This window comes from Fundulus heteroclitus, unplaced genomic scaffold (genome assembly GCF_011125445.2).
Source record: "Fundulus heteroclitus isolate FHET01 unplaced genomic scaffold, MU-UCD_Fhet_4.1 scaffold_84, whole genome shotgun sequence".
NCBI lineage: Eukaryota > Metazoa > Chordata > Actinopteri > Cyprinodontiformes > Fundulidae > Fundulus > Fundulus heteroclitus.
In genome coordinates, this window is record NW_023397296.1 from 57,099 (window position 1) to 75,403 (window position 18,305).

At 44.1% G+C, this 18,305-nt stretch overlaps 1 protein-coding gene across 2 annotated transcripts; it reads right to left on the minus strand.

Moving 5' to 3' along the window:
• Positions 1–11,444: 11,444 nt before the first annotated feature.
• On the minus strand, positions 11,445–17,969 carry LOC118562257. Of its 2 annotated transcripts, XM_036134526.1 has the most exons (11): positions 17,498–17,969; positions 17,274–17,379; positions 15,849–16,066; positions 15,478–15,609; positions 15,196–15,363; positions 14,695–14,979; positions 14,524–14,613; positions 14,359–14,445; positions 13,657–13,717; positions 13,278–13,322; positions 12,981–13,168 (listed from the first exon to the last, which is right to left on the minus strand). In XM_036134526.1, the coding sequence occupies exons 1-6, from the start codon at positions 17,900–17,902 to the stop codon at positions 14,836–14,838; spliced, it is 1,173 nt and encodes a 390-aa protein (XP_035990419.1). In that variant the 5' UTR covers positions 17,903–17,969; the 3' UTR covers positions 12,981–13,168; positions 13,278–13,322; positions 13,657–13,717; positions 14,359–14,445; positions 14,524–14,613; positions 14,695–14,835. The 2 variants fall into 2 exon arrangements, with proteins under 2 accessions (XP_035990418.1, XP_035990419.1); XM_036134525.1 differs by lacking the exons at positions 15,196–15,363; positions 15,478–15,609; positions 15,849–16,066; positions 17,274–17,379; positions 17,498–17,969 and adding exons at positions 11,445–11,982; positions 12,095–12,279 and having other exon boundaries at positions 14,695–14,879.
• Between the last annotated feature and the right edge of the window lie 336 nt (positions 17,970–18,305).

The window sequence follows — 18,305 nt, forward strand, 5'->3', positions numbered from 1 at the left end:
CTGGGTCTCCACATGCAGCATGGATCTCCCAGCAGCATGATCCTGCTCTGGGTCTCCACATCCAGCATGGATCTCCCAGGCAGCAGCAGCCTGCTCTGGGTCTCCTAACTTCCACATCCAGCATGGATCTCCCAGGCAGCAGCAGCCTGCTCTGGGTCTCCACAGGCAGCATGGATCTCCCAGCAGCAGCAGCCTGCTCTGGGTCTCCACATGCAGCATGGATCTCCCAGCAACAGCAGGCTGCTCTGGGTCTCCACATCCAGCATGGATCTCCCAGGCAACAGCAGCCTGCTCTGGGTCTCCACATCCAGCATGGATTTCCCACCAGCAGCAGCCTGCTCTGGGTCTCCTAACCTCCACATCCAGCATGGATCTCCCAGGGGGCAGCAGCCTGCTCTTGGTCTTCACATGCAGCATGGATCTCCCAGCAGCAGCAGCCTGCTCTTGGTCTCCACATGCAGCATGGATCTCCCAGCAGCAGCAGCCTGCTCTGGGTCTCCACATCCAGCATGGATTTCCCACCAGCAGCAGCCTGCTCTGGGTCTCCTAACCTCGCCCTCCAGCATGGATCTCCCAGGCAGCAGCAGCCTGCTCTGGGTCTCCACATCCAGCATGGATCTCCCAGGCAGCAGCAGCCTGCTCTGGGTCTCCACATCCAGCATGGATTTCCCACCAGCAGCAGCCTGCTCTGGGTCTCCTAACCTCCACATCCAGCATGGATCTCCCAGGGGGCAGCAGCCTTCTCTGGGTCTTCACATGCAGCATAGATCTCCCAGCAGCAGCAGCCTGCTCTGGGTCTCCACATGCAGCATGGATCTCCCAGCAGCAGCAGCCTGCTCTGGGTCTCCACATGCAGCATGGATCTCCCAGGCAGGAGCAGCCTGCTCTGGGTCTCCTAACCTCCACATCTAGCATGGATCTCCCAGCAGCATGAGCCTGCTCTGGTTCTCCTAACCTCCACATCCAGCATGGATCTCCCAGGCAGCAGCAGCCTGCTCTGGGTCTCCACATGCAGCATGGATCTCCCAGGCAGCAGCAGCAGCCTGCTCTGGGTCTCCACATGCAGCATGGATCTCCCAGGCAGCAGCAGCCTGCTCTGGGTCTCCTAACTTCCACATCCAGCATGGATCTCCCAGGCAGCAGCAGCCTGCTCTGGGTCTCCACAGGCAGCATGGATCTCCCAGCAGCAGCAGCCTGCTCTGGGTCTCCACATGCAGCATGGATCTCCCAGCAACAGCAGGCTGCTCTGGGTCTCCACATCCAGCATGGATCTCCCAGGCAGCAGCAGCCTGCTCTTGGTCTCCTAACCTCCACATCCAGCATGGATCTCCCAGGCAACAGCAGCCTGCTCTGGGTCTCCACATCCAGCATGGATTTCCCACCAGCAGCAGCCTGCTCTGGGTCTCCTAACCTCCACATCCAGCATGGATCTCCCAGGGGGCAGCAGCCTTCTCTGGGTCTTCACATGCAGCATGGATCTCCCAGCAGCAGCAGCCTGCTCTTGGTCTCCACATGCAGCATGGATCTCCCAGCAGCAGCAGCCTGCTCTGGGTCTCCACATGCAGCATGGATCTCCCAGCAGCAGCAGCCTGCTCTGGGTCTCCACATCCAGCATGGATTTCCCACCAGCAGCAGCCTGCTCTGGGTCTCCTAACCTCGCCCTCCAGCATGGATCTCCCAGGCAGCAGCAGCCTGCTCTGGGTCTCCACATCCAGCATGGATTTCCCACCAGCAGCAGCCTGCTCTGGGTCTCCTAACCTCCACATCCAGCATGGATCTCCCAGGGGGCAGCAGCCTGCTCTGGGTCTCCACATCCAGCATGGATCTCCCAGGCAGCAGCAGCCTGCTCTGGGTCTCCACATGCAGCATGGATCTCCCACCAGCAGCAGCCTGCTCTGGGTCTCCACATGCAGCATGGATCTCCCAGCAGCATGATCCTGCTCTGGGTCTCCACATCCAGCATGGATCTCCCAGGCAGCAGCAGCCTGCTCTGGGTCTCCTAACTTCCACATCCAGCATGGATCTCCCAGGCAGCAGCAGCCTGCTCTGGGTCTCCACAGGCAGCATGGATCTCCCAGCAGCAGCAGCCTGCTCTGGGTCTCCACATGCAGCATGGATCTCCCAGCAACAGCAGGCTGCTCTGGGTCTCCACATCCAGCATGGATCTCCCAGGCAGCAGCAGCCTGCTCTTGGTCTCCTAACCTCCACATCCAGCATGGATCTCCCAGGCAACAGCAGCCTGCTCTGGGTCTCCACATCCAGCATGGATTTCCCACCAGCAGCAGCCTGCTCTGGGTCTCCTAACCTCCACATCCAGCATGGATCTCCCAGGGGGCAGCAGCCTTCTCTGGGTCTTCACATGCAGCATGGATCTCCCAGCAGCAGCAGCCTGCTCTTGGTCTCCACATGCAGCATGGATCTCCCAGCAGCAGCAGCCTGCTCTGGGTCTCCACATGCAGCATGGATCTCCCAGCAGCAGCAGCCTGCTCTGGGTCTCCACATCCAGCATGGATTTCCCACCAGCAGCAGCCTGCTCTGGGTCTCCTAACCTCGCCCTCCAGCATGGATCTCCCAGGCAGCAGCAGCCTGCTCTGGGTCTCCACATCCAGCATGGATCTCCCAGGCAGCAGCAGCCTGCTCTGGGTCTCCACATCCAGCATGGATTTCCCACCAGCAGCAGCCTGCTCTGGGTCTCCTAACCTCCACATCCAGCATGGATCTCCCAGGGGGCAGCAGCCTTCTCTGGGTCTTCACATGCAGCATGGATCTCCCAGCAGCAGCAGCCTGCTCTTGGTCTCCACATGCAGCATGGATCTCCCAGCAGCAGCAGCCTGCTCTGGGTCTCCACATGCAGCATGGATCTCCCAGCAGCAGCAGCCTGCTCTGGGTCTCCACATGCAGCATGGATCTCCCAGCAGCATGAGCCTGCTCTGGGTCTCCTAACCTCCACATCCAGCATGGATCTCCCAGCAGCAGCAGCAGCATGAGCCTGCTCTGGGTCTCCACATCCAGCATGGATCTCCCAGGCAGCAGCAGCCTGCTCTGGGTCTCCACATGCAGCATGGATCTCCCACCAGCAGCAGCCTGCTCTGGGTCTCCACATGCAGCATGGATCTCCCAGCAGCATGAGCCTGCTCTGGTTCTCATAACCTCCACATCCAGCATGGATCTCCCAGCAGCATGAGCCTGCTCTGGGTCTCCACATGCAGCATGGATCTCCCAGGCAGCAGCAGCAGCCTGCTCTGGGTCTCCACATGCAGCATGGATCTCCCAGCAGCATGAGCCTGCTCTGGGTCTCCACATCCAGCATGGATATCCCAGGCAGCAGCAGCCTGCTCTGGGTCTCAACATGCAGCATGGATCGCCCAGGCAGCAGCAGCCTGCTCTGGGTCTCCTAACCTCGCCCTCCAGCATGGATCTCCCAGGCAGCAGCAGCCTGCTCTGGGTCTCCACATCCAGCATGGATCTCCCAGGCAGCAGCAGCCTGCTCTGGGTCTCCACATCCAGCATGGATGTCCCAGGCAGCATGAGCCTGCTCTGGATCTCCTAACCTCCACATCCAGCATGGATCTCCCAGCAGCATGAGCAGCCTGCTCTGGGTCTCCTAACCTCCACATCCAGCATGGATCTCTCAGCAGCATGAGCCTTCTCTGGGTCTCCACATCCAGCATGGATCTCCCAGGCAGCAGCAGCCTGCTCTGGGTCTCCTAACCTCCACATCCAGCATGGATCTCCCAGCAGCATGAGCCTGCTCTGGGTCTCCACATCCAGCATGGATCTCCCAGGCAGCATGAGCCTGCTCTGGGTCTCCTAACCTCCACATCCAGCATGGATCTCCCAGCAGCATGAGCCTGCTCTGGGTCTCCACTTGCAGCATGGATCTCCCAGGCAGGAGCAGCCTGCTCTGGGTCTCCTAACCTCCACATCCAGCATGGATCTCCCAGCAGCATGAGCCTGCTCTGGGTCTCCTAACCCGTATTCACAGACTTATATTTCAACAGGTGAAAGCAGCTCACAACCGAGACGAGACACGTATCCCAGTGGACGTCAGAGATGTCCAAGTCGGTGACAAAGTGTTCATACGAGTGTTTAAACGTCAGTGGAACGAATCTCGTAGGGAAGGGCCCTTTAAAGTTGTTCTTACCACTCCCACTGCCCTAAAAGTTGAAGGTAAGCCCTTCTGGTTCCATAAAAACCACTGCACACGTCATCGTCCACCAGACCCACCTGGCCTTGATCCAGGACCGACGTGCTCTGCGCATGCTGAAAGGGCAGCATCAAGTCTCCCTCCGCATAACACCATAGCACATTCACAGGCGTCTGATGTCGTACCTGGAGCGAGCGCTGATGCATCCTCACCCCCGTCATCGTCTGATGGCCATCACTCGATGGCCATCAGACGATGCCAATCGACGATCAGCCCGCTTGGCAGCCCGACGGTCTCCACTGTCAGGGGACTCTGAGAATGATAGTGTTCATTCTTTTGTTTCCGATTCGCCTTCTGACTCTGGCAGCAGTAATGCTGATTCTCCTGCCACTCAGAGTCCTGGCAGGCCTGTCTCAGACTCACCCAGCCCTGAGGCACTGGAAGAACCTTTTTTTCCTCACTCATCAGACAGTGCTGGAACTGTTTCCCCTTCTTCACATCCCTCACCTTCACCTTCCCCACCCTCTCCCTCCCTTTCCACTTCCTCGGACGGCACGTCTGGGTCGGCGAGCGGGTCGTGTCCGCCCACTCCATCGCCGTCTGGGCGTCTCTCGTATGCGTCTTCTTCCGAAACTGACTAGTTTTCTTCTTTTGTTAACCCTTTTTGGGTTAACAAGGGGGGATCTTATTAAGCTCACCACTAACAATGCACACTCACATTCACACTTAAAGCGTCAAACAGAGACATGTGCACTAGCAATGATAACACTAGCTACTAACCAGGGGATAATCAGCAATAACGGTGGGGAGAATAAATCATTAATGCATGTGCAAACTGAAGGTTATGACTATGTGATGTCTGAAGAAATTTTAGGAGACGAGTCAATGGGAAAACATTGGCTTGGAACTCCACAAAGCATGGACTGCCGTGGGGATGGGATGGTGATCATTACGGTAAGATGCAAGACAGACATGTGCCAAAACATACTAACAAAACAAATAATGACGATAGAAAAAGCTCATAGAGTAGTAAAGTTAATAAACAAAAGACAGAAAAGGGATTTAAGTATTTTAAAAACGTCACAATGGCAGACAAACATGTTTCAACAATGGATACAATTTTCGGTTCAAGCAATGTTTACAGCTAAAAAGCGCCCTAGAGATGATTGTGTAGCCTGTTATAATGCTAAGCAACTACCGACCCTTCAGATTATACCCGGAAGTAAAATAGGCGACTGCCCAGACATATCAGAATGTTTTGCTCACTGTGTTATGCATATGGCTGCAGGTTTACCATCATGGACAAAAGACAGGAAAAGATGCCCCGAAGCACTAACCTCCTCAATAAATGAAGTAATGAGTACATCTTCCCTCCCTCCAGTAGTGCAAAAGCCGGCTAAACTAAGCTTTCCATTTTGTATAGCACGAGGAACAGAATTAGAAGAGGTGACCAAAAGAACCTCTAGCAAAATGGAGACTACAGATGAGATGGTGAAATGTAATAAAATACCGTGGTACCCACCGGCAGCAGGAGGGAACGTTAGCTACATCAAACTATGTGAAACTAGCCTTAAAAGTAATATAAGTTGTAAACAAATAGTACCAGATGGAGGAAATATTATCTATGACATCCAACCTACAGCAGTAGCTCAATACCGAGTAAAGAGTCTGGCGCAAGGATCTGTCCCTTTAGGAGACATTTTTTGGATGTGTCACAATACTGAGCAAATACTATCCTCACTGCCTCCTCAGTGGGAAGGTATCTGTGCTCCAGTAATGCTTACAGGACAACTAAAATTAATAATAGATAATCAAAAAATCAGCAACAAAACACCTAATGAAATAGGAAACCGTACAAAAAGAAGTACTCCTACTGAGCACAAACAGAATTGGCAAATGTCAGATGAAGTATATATTACATGGGATCAGGTCCCATTAGGGGTACCGGATGAACATGCTGCAATAGGAAGTAAGTGGATAAAAGCTGGACGAGGGGTCGGCTCGTTACCATTCTTCGGAGTAATTACCAATGCGCAATACATAGCTCGAAATAGTAGGTGGATAAATCTCCTATGGTACAATCAACAAAGGTTTATAAATTTTACAATAAAGGACGTAGACCTTATAAAAGAACAATTACATGCTACATCACTAATGGTTTTACAACATAGGTTCGTACTGGAATCCCGTATGGCCGGGGACCAAGGGCTATGTGATTATATCGGGACAGATTGTTGTACTTTAATCCCTATGCATACTGATGTTAACGGCAGCTTAACAGGTGTTCTTCAAGAAATGAAGCGTATGAGAGATGAACATGTGGAGAGATCCAATTGGAACACTCAGCTGAAGGGGTTTTGGGATTGGTTCAATAAGCTTGGGTGGACAAGATACCTCAAAGCGGCAGGAATAATACTAGGAGCCATAATATTGATAATACTAGTAGTTGTCTGCTGCGTCGTACCCCTCATTCGGGGGTTGGTCTCAAAACTTATTGTGAGTGTAACTGGTCAATTCCCCATAATAGAGGTACAGATAGATCAAGTCATATAAAGTAATACCATGATCCCCTCTCACCCCCACCAGGTATGTGCATATTTTTCTAATATTAAATATATAGTAAATTGCATGCCAAGTCTTTATAAACAACTGTAGATGTAGTTATTTGTATGTCAAGTATTTATAGATTAGCTTAGAAGTAGTAATTTGCATGCTAAAAGTATTTATAAGTTCTTTTAGGAAAGTATATGCCTCATGTGGATATATACCTATAACATACTATGTCTCCACATGCAGACTGCTGAAAATGGCGGACGCTTATTTTAACGTACACCACACACCCGCTGAGGATTGGCAGGGACGCGCGAATAGAGGAAACACAAACTCCGCACATGCGTCGTTAGGCACACAAGCATATGTAGGTATAGGCCCTGGTCTCCCTAATAGGCGTCCAGACGATCCAGCAGAGGGGCCTAGCGCTGTACCACCGGGAGGAATGGGGGACCTCAGAGAGCTACCGATGGACGACCTGCCATCACCAGGGGCCCTAAGGATCGACTTCAGCCCTGTCAGCCCTGAGGACCTAGCAGACCGAGGATGGCCGAACAGAGCTGCCTGGGAGATGCCATCCACACCGGGCCAAGGAAGGCCAAACAGAGCTGGTCATGAGAGGCCATCTACATCGGGCACGGGGACGACAGGTCCAACCGCGATGGGAAATCCTGCACTGGAGCCGACTGTTAATGTTTTTCAACAGATGCAGCTGAGCTCCTTTGAGATGAGCCACGTCTCAGGATTTCTAATGCACCCTCTGGATCTTTACAGAACCGCTCTAGACCTCAAAACGGAAATTGCCTCTATGGATACTGGAGTTTACACTCAGTTGGTCAAAGGTCTATCTCCGGCGTCAAAGAAGCACATATTCGCAATTCGCCGCAGCACATACAAAGTCAAATATAAGGCTAGAGTGTGCCAGTTAACCCAAGAACAGGACAATCTGACGCAACGACTTCAAGAGGCTCAACAGACTATTGTCAGCTTACAGGACAGACTGTTGCAGATGACAGCGGAACGTGACACAGCAAGACGTCAAGTATTGCAGTGGCGTTTGGCTACTACGACACTGGCACAGCAACAGGGACGTGCTCCTGGGACTTCCACAGAAGGACTGGGAAATCGACCTCCAAGGGGGGTGGTTTTCCCTAATCCCCAACCCCAGAACTTTCAATGAAAAAAAAACAAACAAAAAAAAAACTAAGCTGTTATGAATGATGAAATGATTATGTATACTTCAATAATAAATATGATGATGCATGCTTAAAAAAGTTAAATATAATTGTGTATATTTATAACCTATGTGACAGTACTAATACTGTGCAGGGAGCACCGATAGGGTTGCTCAAATGTTGGTTGTAATGCAGGTCTACGGACCATTAAGTGACTGGTTAGCCTGATACAGCAGGCATGATAGAGTATTGGTATTAATATTTAAACATCAACTCGTTTGATGTAGGGGGTGTGCAGTGCCCCCTGGGTAAGGGTTGTAGTGTCCTAACAGGTGATTGAGCTGCTCGGATATGTCGACCTGATGCCCAGTATCATTGCTGAAAACAAATCCTGAAAACCCTTCTATAAAAAAAGTAAGTAAGAGGAAAAAAAGTCCTCACAAGAGTGCCAAGGGGGGATTCCCTCTTTGTTTAACTATAAGTCTTATGTTTTACTGTGTGATCATAGTTTTGTGTATCCCTCACTATTAGTAGAAGTGTGTTTTGATCTTAAACTTTGGTACTAATCATGATTAGTTTGTGGTAATGCTAAGTATTAATTAGTTTGTGGTATGCTAAGTATTAATTAGTTTGTGGTGTGCTAAGTATTACTTACAATGTGGTGTGCTATTGATATTTACTCTAGAAATTCATAGTCATGATAAATCGACAATCATTTGTAAAGTGTGATTTACTTTGTGACCCTTGTCAGGGTCACAGGGGGGAAATGTAGTAGATTAACCTCTCATAGTACTTGTATTTTCTTGTCACATTAGTTAAAGGGTGTGCTTACATATCTCACAATGAATGTATTCCTATCACTATGATTAAAAGTGTGCCTTAATATGTATCTGAAGGAAATGTGTGTGTCAGTCTTGAGGTCAAGCTGAGGGTTAGACGCACATAGGCCCAGGCAGAAGGAGACATACATGGTGCACCATGGAAACATCATAATCAGAAATCAAATTATGTTGTATTGTGAACAAAAGATGTATGGAAAGGTCCAGGAAGAGGAAACGATGTGCAACTGTTTAGCATGGCCACATGATGTTAATGTAATAAAGTGTTGTCATCAGCAAGAAGATAATGATGGGGAGACAGTTTGCAAATGAGGTTAACATAATGAGGTGGGGCCATCTGGAAGGAGGCAGGACAATAAAGTGTTTAAAAAAAATATGCACCCTCGGGAAGTTTCCACCGATATGTAACAAAATAATAAAGATATCCGTGGAAAAGTGATAGAAAATACGTAATAAAAAGGTGGGGCTCAAAGGAGGAGCCCCAAGACACAGAGAATGTATATAAGCAGACCACTTTCTGTACGTTGTCAGATGTTGTCCGGAACGCATCTCATTTGTGGTTGTCTTGTGTTGTTGCAATAAACCACCTTGGACCGAAACTCAGCTACTTTTGTTCACTTTTTGACCACTGTTGGATATTCTTAACTGCCTTACCAAGAACTTAGAATTTTTGAAGGACTTTGTACAAATTATTACGTTGTGGGAAGAACATTCCACGACAGCTTCCAACAGGACCTGGCATGATAACCAGACACGACCCAATTGGCCAATACAGCACCACCCACATGTGGGAAATGGCACTACACACCATTTTGGTCAAATGTTGAGTTCTGGGCCCAGATGTGGTGAGGCTGAGTTTCTAAAGGAGGCCAATCTGTCCCATGAACTTTTGTCACGTTTGGTGACATTAAGTATTGGCACCCCTATTTGAGGCACTTCCCAGTACAGGATTTGGACCAAACTGAGAGAGTACAATCACCTGGTGATACTGAACACAATGTTCTTAGCGGCTAACAGTTAGCATGTTGCTAACCGGAAGTAGCTCTAGGAAGGTCTCACCAACTTCTGCTTCACAGAGTCTGTTCTTCCTTTAGAGAGAAAGCTCCACAAGAAATTTGGGCTACATCGCATAAAGCATCTCCAAGCTATGAGGTGTCAAACATCCAATGCTTTTCAATGGGTGACCAAACCCCTTATGGTCCCAATACTGCATGCCCATATATGGCGCTACAGTATAGCTCAGATGGAGAGTGTAGGCTTTGCATGCAAGAAGTTGTGGGATCGAAACCCGGTGTGAGAGACTAAGAGTTTTGTATTATAATCCCCACAGTGTGTATATTAAAATGTGTGCTGATCCCATGAAGAATTTTTTTGTACCACCTGCCATTTTGAGTTACCATGGCAACGTTATAAACAACATATTTTCTCCCTATTTGAGGCTCATCCCAGTACAGGATTTGGACCAAACTAACAGAGTACACTCATCCAGTGATACCAAACACAACCATGTTAGCGGCTAACGGTTAGCATGTTGCTAACCGGAAGTAGCTCTAGGAAGCCTGTACAAACTTCTGCTTGACATATTTGGTGAATTTTAGGATTTTCTCCCTTTTTAGGCACTTCTCAGTACAGGATTTCAACCAAACTAACAGAGTAACATCACCCGGTGATACTGAACACAGCCATGCTAGCGGCTAACCGTTAGCATGTTGCTAACGGAAATAGCTTTAGGAAGGTCCTACCAACTGCTGCTTAGCCAGAGTTCTTCTGCCTTTACAGACAGAGAGAGGGCTGCAGCTGTCAGTGAGTCTCCATGACAACGCTGCTAGCAAGAGGCTCCTAGGTGGTCCATTGACTTAACATGGCACCTTTCGACGGCCGCTGCGGGGGCTGTGAAGACCGTAGGAAGCTGAAATTCGCAGTGTTGCTTCCTGTTGCTATTTCTGATGGTACGGTACGCACCAATTGGCAGGCGCCTTACTAAATTTCTTCAGAAATTTTTCTAGTATTAACTGCTCTACTTTTAAACAACCAGGAATGTACATGTCCTTACAGTTTCAAAACTAAATGCAAATCTAACAGTAAGATAATTCTCACTAGTCTGTGCAGCCATATGAGTGGTGGAGCAGTGGAAGGAGTGCTTAGACAGCAAACACTCAACCTGGATGCTGGTGTGAGGGGTCTCCTAAAAAAGTAGTAATCATCCAACTGCAGATGATACATTATGGTGCTGCTGGCATACTTACTAAAATCAGGAAGGTAAATCAAATCAACCAGTTTGTAAGCCCCTACACAGGCTACAAATAGTCCATATTGTAAGTTTTGAAATCTGTCTGAAATATCACAGAAACACTGACATAGCTCTTAATGAATTTTTAATACAGAGTAGTGCCCTTCAAAATAATGTTATTCTTGGATAACAGTCAAATATTTCTCAAATATGAACATCACAAAATTTTTGTCCACTACGTTTTAGTTATTTTGTTTTTGTGCTCAAATTTAAAGATATTATGTAAAGCAGATTATGCAGCATCTCAAAATTAAGAGTTAAAATCAAACTGTAAATGAATTTTAGTTATTAACAATGTCATCCTGAACAAGAACATTAATAAATGTGAAAAAAAGAGTACAAAGCTGTAATGAGTAAAACTAAAATGCCCTTGATTATATATAGCTTGACTTGAAAAACAGATATGTCTCAACAATATCAAAAGCAATAAACTGAGATGTTAGAAAAAAAAGCTTATATGAAAATCAACAAACAATGAACTTTTTATACTGGAATATGTGCTCTTCACATAGGACAGTAAGTGGCCATAAATCATGAAGATGATTCACAATCTATGCTGTTCTCTCCTTCGTCAACATTGTCGTCATCATCCCCTTCATCCTCTCCATCGTCAATGCTTTCATCATAGTCTATGTAATGTAGATCTGGAGACATAAGTGCTTGAGAATAAGAGTTAAACTCTGGTAGGTGATGATTTGGAGGAGGGGCACCAACTTCGATAAACCTCTTGAACATGTTCATTGCACTGTACATTTTCTTTTCTAACATGATAATGTTTTGATGAAGTACAGCTTTTGAACCAGGATCTGCAGTATCATTTATAGCTGAACTTAAATGTCCATGTTGTTGATGAAGGTGAAGAATGACAGTGTTCATCTCTCTCTTAAGTAGAACCTTTTCTTCAGTTGCTCTAGTCTTAAAATGCAGGGCTTCTATTGCTCGACTTTTTAGGTTCTTTGGAACAACACCATGATCTTCAATCTTTAAAATAAGAGAACAATTGCAAGTGGAACCTTGTTAAAGCATAGTAGCAACATAAAGTGAATAACAGCATGTAGAAAGTTGAATAAAACTTTAGATCAATTCTACTCACTTGTTCATCAAACAATGTGTACAGCTGGGAGGAGGCATCACACAATTCTAGAAATTCTAAATGTGATGGAAAGATGCCAGTTTGTGGAGGCCACTGCAGATTATTGTACTCTGTAACAATCTTCTTCAGTTTCCTGTTACAGGCATTCACTTGCTTGGACAGCCTTATAGCAACTCCCTGTCCATCAGTAAAGAAAGAAGAAATATAAATACTAGTAAAAATAATACAATCAACACAATATGAAAACATGATACAATAGTGATTTATTGAAGTATGTTAAACATAATAAAAAGTCAACATCTGAAATAGTGTTTATCTCAATTTAGATTTTGTGAACACAAGTAGTGGCAGCCAATTCTACACAAGATATTCAACATGACACTAAAGTTCGCATAAGGAAATCTCAGTTTGTAGGTCAAAATCTATTACTGCCAATAATTGAATGATATTTTAATTGTACTCTTAAAAAAGTTATCCTCAGAATATAAAGACTGATAGTTCTTACAGTGACTTAATATCTGCAGTAATGCATAAGATCATTGAATGTCCATTAGAAAATGGATGTATTACAATACTCACTTATCTGTGCCTATTTACAACGGGCATTAGGTGAAAAACAGGATACACCCAAGAAACATATTCATACACCAAAGATAAATAACCATACACATCAAAAGCACATACCCATGAAAAAGGACAAGTTGGAATAAACCAGTCACTTCTTACACTGCATAAAGAAGCTTAAGTACCCAGAGTGAACATATGCATGATGCAGGGATAACATAAAGATTAAATTTAGATTTACCACATGCTGGGATTCAACCACAAGACCTTTTAGCTTCAATTTTGCTAATGACCATACAGTCTAGAAAAGAAGTAGCGTTACCATTATATCTTCTTTTCAGGTTCAGAAGAGTGGCCCTCTCCCTTGCTTCATTTTGTGCTCGTTGTATCAGCTGACCTCTAAGTTCCTGGTCAACATCTCTCAGTGTTCTCTGGAAAATGTCATCCGAAGGGACCCATCTTCGTTTTACAGCATGGTGTCTCTCAATTATTCGAAGATCCCTGTCCAGTCTAACCACAAAACAAAAACAAAACAAAAAAAAAAAACAACGCACAGTTTCTTTACTTGAGGTGAGAACTGTTGTTCAAATATAGAAGAGTACAAATTTCTGTCACTTACTGTGATTCATCTTCAATGAGTGAGTCCTGTTGATGTGATCCGGATCTAAAAATGAAAACAAAGACTTTATATTGGCATAGCTTGTATAATTAGCTGAACTTAATACTTTGTCATTAATGTGGCAACATTGTAACTCTTGTGTAAGTATTTCACAATGTTTATACATTATCTTATGCATGTCTGAGGTTAGTGCCTAGTAGTGAGGCTGCTTCCCATAGGTGAGGTTAGGAACATGGAACAACCACCAAATCGAGACATTTGACTAATTTTTTTTGTATTTACTACATGTCTTGAAAACTGCAGACCTTTGCAGCGCCCTCATCATTACAGACACACCACCAATCTGCCTACTGATTTGGTATTCAAAAAAGGATCATACCTGAACTGGTTGATTTCGGTCAGCTTCATCACATAGTTCCTCTTCCATCTTGGAACAATCTCTGTAGATAAGTCAACAATGTATGTTATTGAACAATCCAATATCTCTGTGAATAATTGGAAATAATACAAATTACATCAAAATTTAATTTCCCTTTAGGATAAACATCCGTACATCTTTTTCCGCTTAGCAGCAGTCGGCCTATATGACTAAGGCACCCTGCATAGGAAACTGTTTTCGGCCGCTTGGGTGCATGGTTGAAAGCACGGCCAACAGAGTAACTGAAATGTGCCACACCTCCAGCTCTGGCAACAAAACGGGAACCAGGTGAACGGCGTCCATGCAAGGGAAGACTGTCTCGAGTGGTAATGCATAAGGGGTGTTATGGCTGCGCTTTGTCTGGCTCCTCTCCTAGGATCTGTCTGCCTTGGGTGACCCTCCACCACGTTAATGTGGCAGCCCATGGAGGGGTGCTACACAAAGCATTTTTTAATTTCAATGTAATATAGTTCAATTAATTTAAGAACCATAAACAATCCAGTTCATTACAAGTGTCAAAGTCAAAAAAGATATTCAAACTCTGTTTAGATGTAGTCAAAGCAGCTTTGAAAGACATTCACAACATTGCCCCTTGACACAAATGAAAAAAACAAACAAAAAAACAAAAAAACCCAAATGAAATAAAACAGAAAAAAAACATACCTTTGTCTCTAGTTTTTAAATGTGCAGCTTGGGCTACATGTCTCTGTGTTTCCATCCATTGTTGTAGGTCATGTTCAGAAATGCTCACTTTGGACAAAGGAAAAATAAATAAATGAATACAAAACTTTTTTTGCAATCAAAAGGTTTCAATTAAGACAAGCTTACTCGGTGACTCTTTCAAAACAGCAGAAATCTCTTCCTCAGCAATACTCGCAATCTTCTCGGCTTTGTCCCACCTCTGAAGAAGCTGCACATCTGTAAATAACGGACAGTGTTTGAAGTTCAATTAAAAAAGTTTCAGTAAATTATTAAATAAACTATGGACATATACTACACCTAGATCTGCAGATTTTCTTCTACCATAGTACAGGAGTGCGTCTGTGAGAAGGTCAAGGCGATGGGAGGGAGTCATCTCTTTAGTCACTCGAGAAAATCTTCTCAAAAACGACCATAACCTCTCCATGCATTCACCATCTGTTAGTCCAAATCCAGGAACTCGTCGCGTGCTGTACATGATCTGATTAACATAATTAATGATGCTCCAAATACACCAGTTATGTCTAATTTTTTTTGCTGGTTTTGGGAACGAAGTGCATTGCCAGCTTTAAACTTGCTACAGTTCTAAAAAATAAAGGAAAGAGGTTCTCAGTGAAACACATAAAACTTGAGGAATATACAAATTGTGTCAAAATAAATGAACGTGAAAATATTTTAAAATTAGAAAAATAGATATATATCTGTCATAAAATTCCTTTTAAGGGTATTTTTTAAAAAGCATTGACTAAAAATAAATAAGAAAGTTACCAGAATAGAAAATGAGATATGATATTTACTCACCTCTGTTGGTTGACAGTTGTCAGGATTTGACCTGACATACTCTTCAACATCTTCATCCCTGACGAACATTCTGTTACCCTGCAATGGCTCAGTGATACTACTTCCAGAGCTCTTTTTTCGTACAAGGCCAAAGTTGGCATCCAAAGCCACAATTACAGTGCCATCAGTCTGAAAAATAAACAGCAAGAATAAGGATGAGTCTCAAAGCTCTCAAAATGACATTTGTCCATTGTACTAATGTCTTCTAAAAGTATATTACAAATTTATCTCAGTGTGTCCAACCTTTATGCATGCCGGGCACACTGTGCCATCATCAAATTGGTCACAAAGGCCAACTAGTGACCTTCGTCGGAAGTGATAATGGCGAAACTGGGAAATAGACTCTCCTACAAGGGCTCTGTACAGCATATTAACCTGTAGTAAAAAGAGTCACAGTACTTATGTTTAATCTATTAATTCCAAAGGTACATAAGTAAAATAAATAAATAAATACTGTAAAAAAAAATTCTAAATGAGAAAGCAGTAAATAATACATCTAGTCTACTGGAAATGCCATCAGTGACATTAATTTAAAGAAATATTTAATATATTAAACAGAATAAAAAAGTTGCAATATTGTTGACATATTTACTAGGACATCTTTTTCTCACTACCTCCATAACAGTAAGATTGTTTTTCCACCGTAAGGTGTTGATGAATCCCTCTACAGAGATCTGGCACTCCAAAGAAAGATGGACAAATAGCTCAAGAAGAGCCATTGAAAAAGCAGTCTGTGGCTTCTCCGGTGAAGCAGGCCAAAGGCCATACTTCAGAAGAGTGCAGACCTCAGGTTCGAATTTACAAAAAGAAACTCTGCAAACAATGAGTTGACCTAAAAAGACAAAGAAAGTAAAAAGATTACTGAAGACTCATTCCATTTTTTATCTCACAGAGTGAATAAATACACTGTTTTATAGAACTCAGAATTAAATCAGTCCACAATATGTGTTATACTTATACTTCGATTTTATAAGTTGTATAACAAATACATGATATCTATATGAGGAGTTGATCTTTTTATTACTGCTCCCTTTAGGGACCACCGAGCCACATCTATGCTTCTAAAATGGAATAGGACAGGGGTGACCAAAATTCGTCCTCGAGCACCTTCATTCTGCATGTTTTAGTTCTCTCTGTGGTGGTGGTAACAACCTTTCCAGCAGGTCAATGTTCTTCTACTGAGCCATCACTGGATCCAAGTGCATTAAACCAGGGACAGAACTAAAATCTGCAAAATGCTGGCCTTCGAGGACCGACTTTGGGCACCACTGGTGTAGGATGTATTGGGATTACACCCTAGGAGCTGGCCCAATTGGCTGGGTAGAGGGAAGTCTGGGAATCCTTAATTATGCTGTTACTTGGGTGACCTGACCCCAGATAAGCAGAAGGCAATGGATGGATGATATATCCCTTCTTTAAACATGTACAAACCAACGCAGACTTGCCACTTTAACTGTGTTTAACTTAACATGTGCTGTCTTTAACTGAGCTTCCCCTCCAATCTATGTATTTATGTAGTTTTCTATATTTGTGTATCCAAGTATAAATAACAACAAGGAAGAATAAAAAGAGTATTCCACAATAAAAAGTCACATAAACATATATTCACATGGGACAAGATTAATACTCATAAAGTGAAAACATAAATTTTACTAAATAAGATTTAGAATTTTGTAGAATATATATATATATATATATATATATATATATATATATATATATATATATATATATATATATATATATATACACACACACACTGCTCAAAAAAATAAAAGGAACACTTAAACAACACAATATAACTCCAAGTAAATCAAACTTCTGTGAAATCAAACTGTCCACTTAGGAAGCAACACTGATTGACAATCAATTTCACCTGCTGTTGTGCACATTCAACTTTGTACAGAACAAAGTATTCAATAAGAATATTTCATTCATTCAGATCTAGGATGTCTTATTTGAGTGTTCCCTTTATTTTTTTGAGCAGTATATATATATACAAAATTAATTAATTAAAAAATTACAGTGTAAAAACATACCTGTGTTGACAAAAGTCTTTACATCTCTGGAGTAAACAACATGGGTACTGTGATCCCCACTTAAATGCAACACCAACTGCTGGAAAGCAGCCTCATAGCAGGTTTTCTAAAGAGACACAAAAAAGGACAGAGAAAAATCGAATTTTATGCAATTAAGAACTCATTCTCATTCTATACATATCAATTACAATATTTATTAGTACATTCAACAAAAATGAACTTACATTCCACTTTTCAGGGAGGTGCAAAGAATTTATGTGTACTGTGTAGACACAATCCTTACAAAAAACACTGCTTCTGCTGCATTCCAGACAGCGGTATACTCCAGGTTTCTTGCACACAGAGCACATGTCAGAGAAAGGAGCGGAGGACTTATAGGACTCTTCCAAGACCTGATCTTTTAGTGCATCCCATAGGCTCAGCTCCTTCCTTTTTGCCCTGGTATACGCGGTCCCTTCTTCCTCTGAGTTTTCAGTACAAATGTCATGTGATGAGGGAAAAACAGTGTTGGTGTCAGATGAGCCTGCATGTGAGGGAATGTAGGAAGATTTCGCCCGAGCACCGATGGTTTTCTGAGTTAGTTTTATTTTTTTGGTCTTACAACGGACACTGCTCTTATATTTAGGCATGGTTCTAAAGTGGGAGAAAACAGAAAGAAGACAGAAATACTGTAACACCGAGAAGCATAAAATAATAATAAAAAAACAAAATTTTAGCACATTGTTATTAAAGGTATGAAGGACAGCTACATTTGAACATGACTGGCTTTTAGTAGCCTTTTTTCTACCAAATAGGGGTAAAAACGTGTCTAAATCTGTACAAACACATGCTGTGCCACATACTCGCTAACATTAACTCATAGAACTACCATCAGCAGATTTATAAATGTAGACTTTCGGTCTTTTGAGGTTTTTTACTACATTTTTATTTGACAGATTCAGGGTCTACTCACCAGCTCCGACCGTGGAAAGTGTCGCGTCGAATGACGTAAGCTTCTTCTTCTTCTCTAATCTTTTGTCGGGTGCAATCCTT

Excerpts from the sequence above, each read along its gene's own strand:
- LOC118562257 (XM_036134525.1), bottom strand. The coding sequence starts at position 14,872 with ATGTACAGCACGCGACGAGTTCCTGGATTTGGACTAACAGATGGTGAA. Across the intron at positions 14,446-14,523 it reads TGTTTTGAAAGAGTCACCGA|TGAGCATTTCTGAACATGAC; the intron begins GTAAGCTTGTCT and ends CTTTGTCCAAAG. Across the intron at positions 13,169-13,277 it reads CTCATTGAAGATGAATCACA|ACTGGACAGGGATCTTCGAA; the intron begins GTAAGTGACAGA and ends TTTTGTGGTTAG.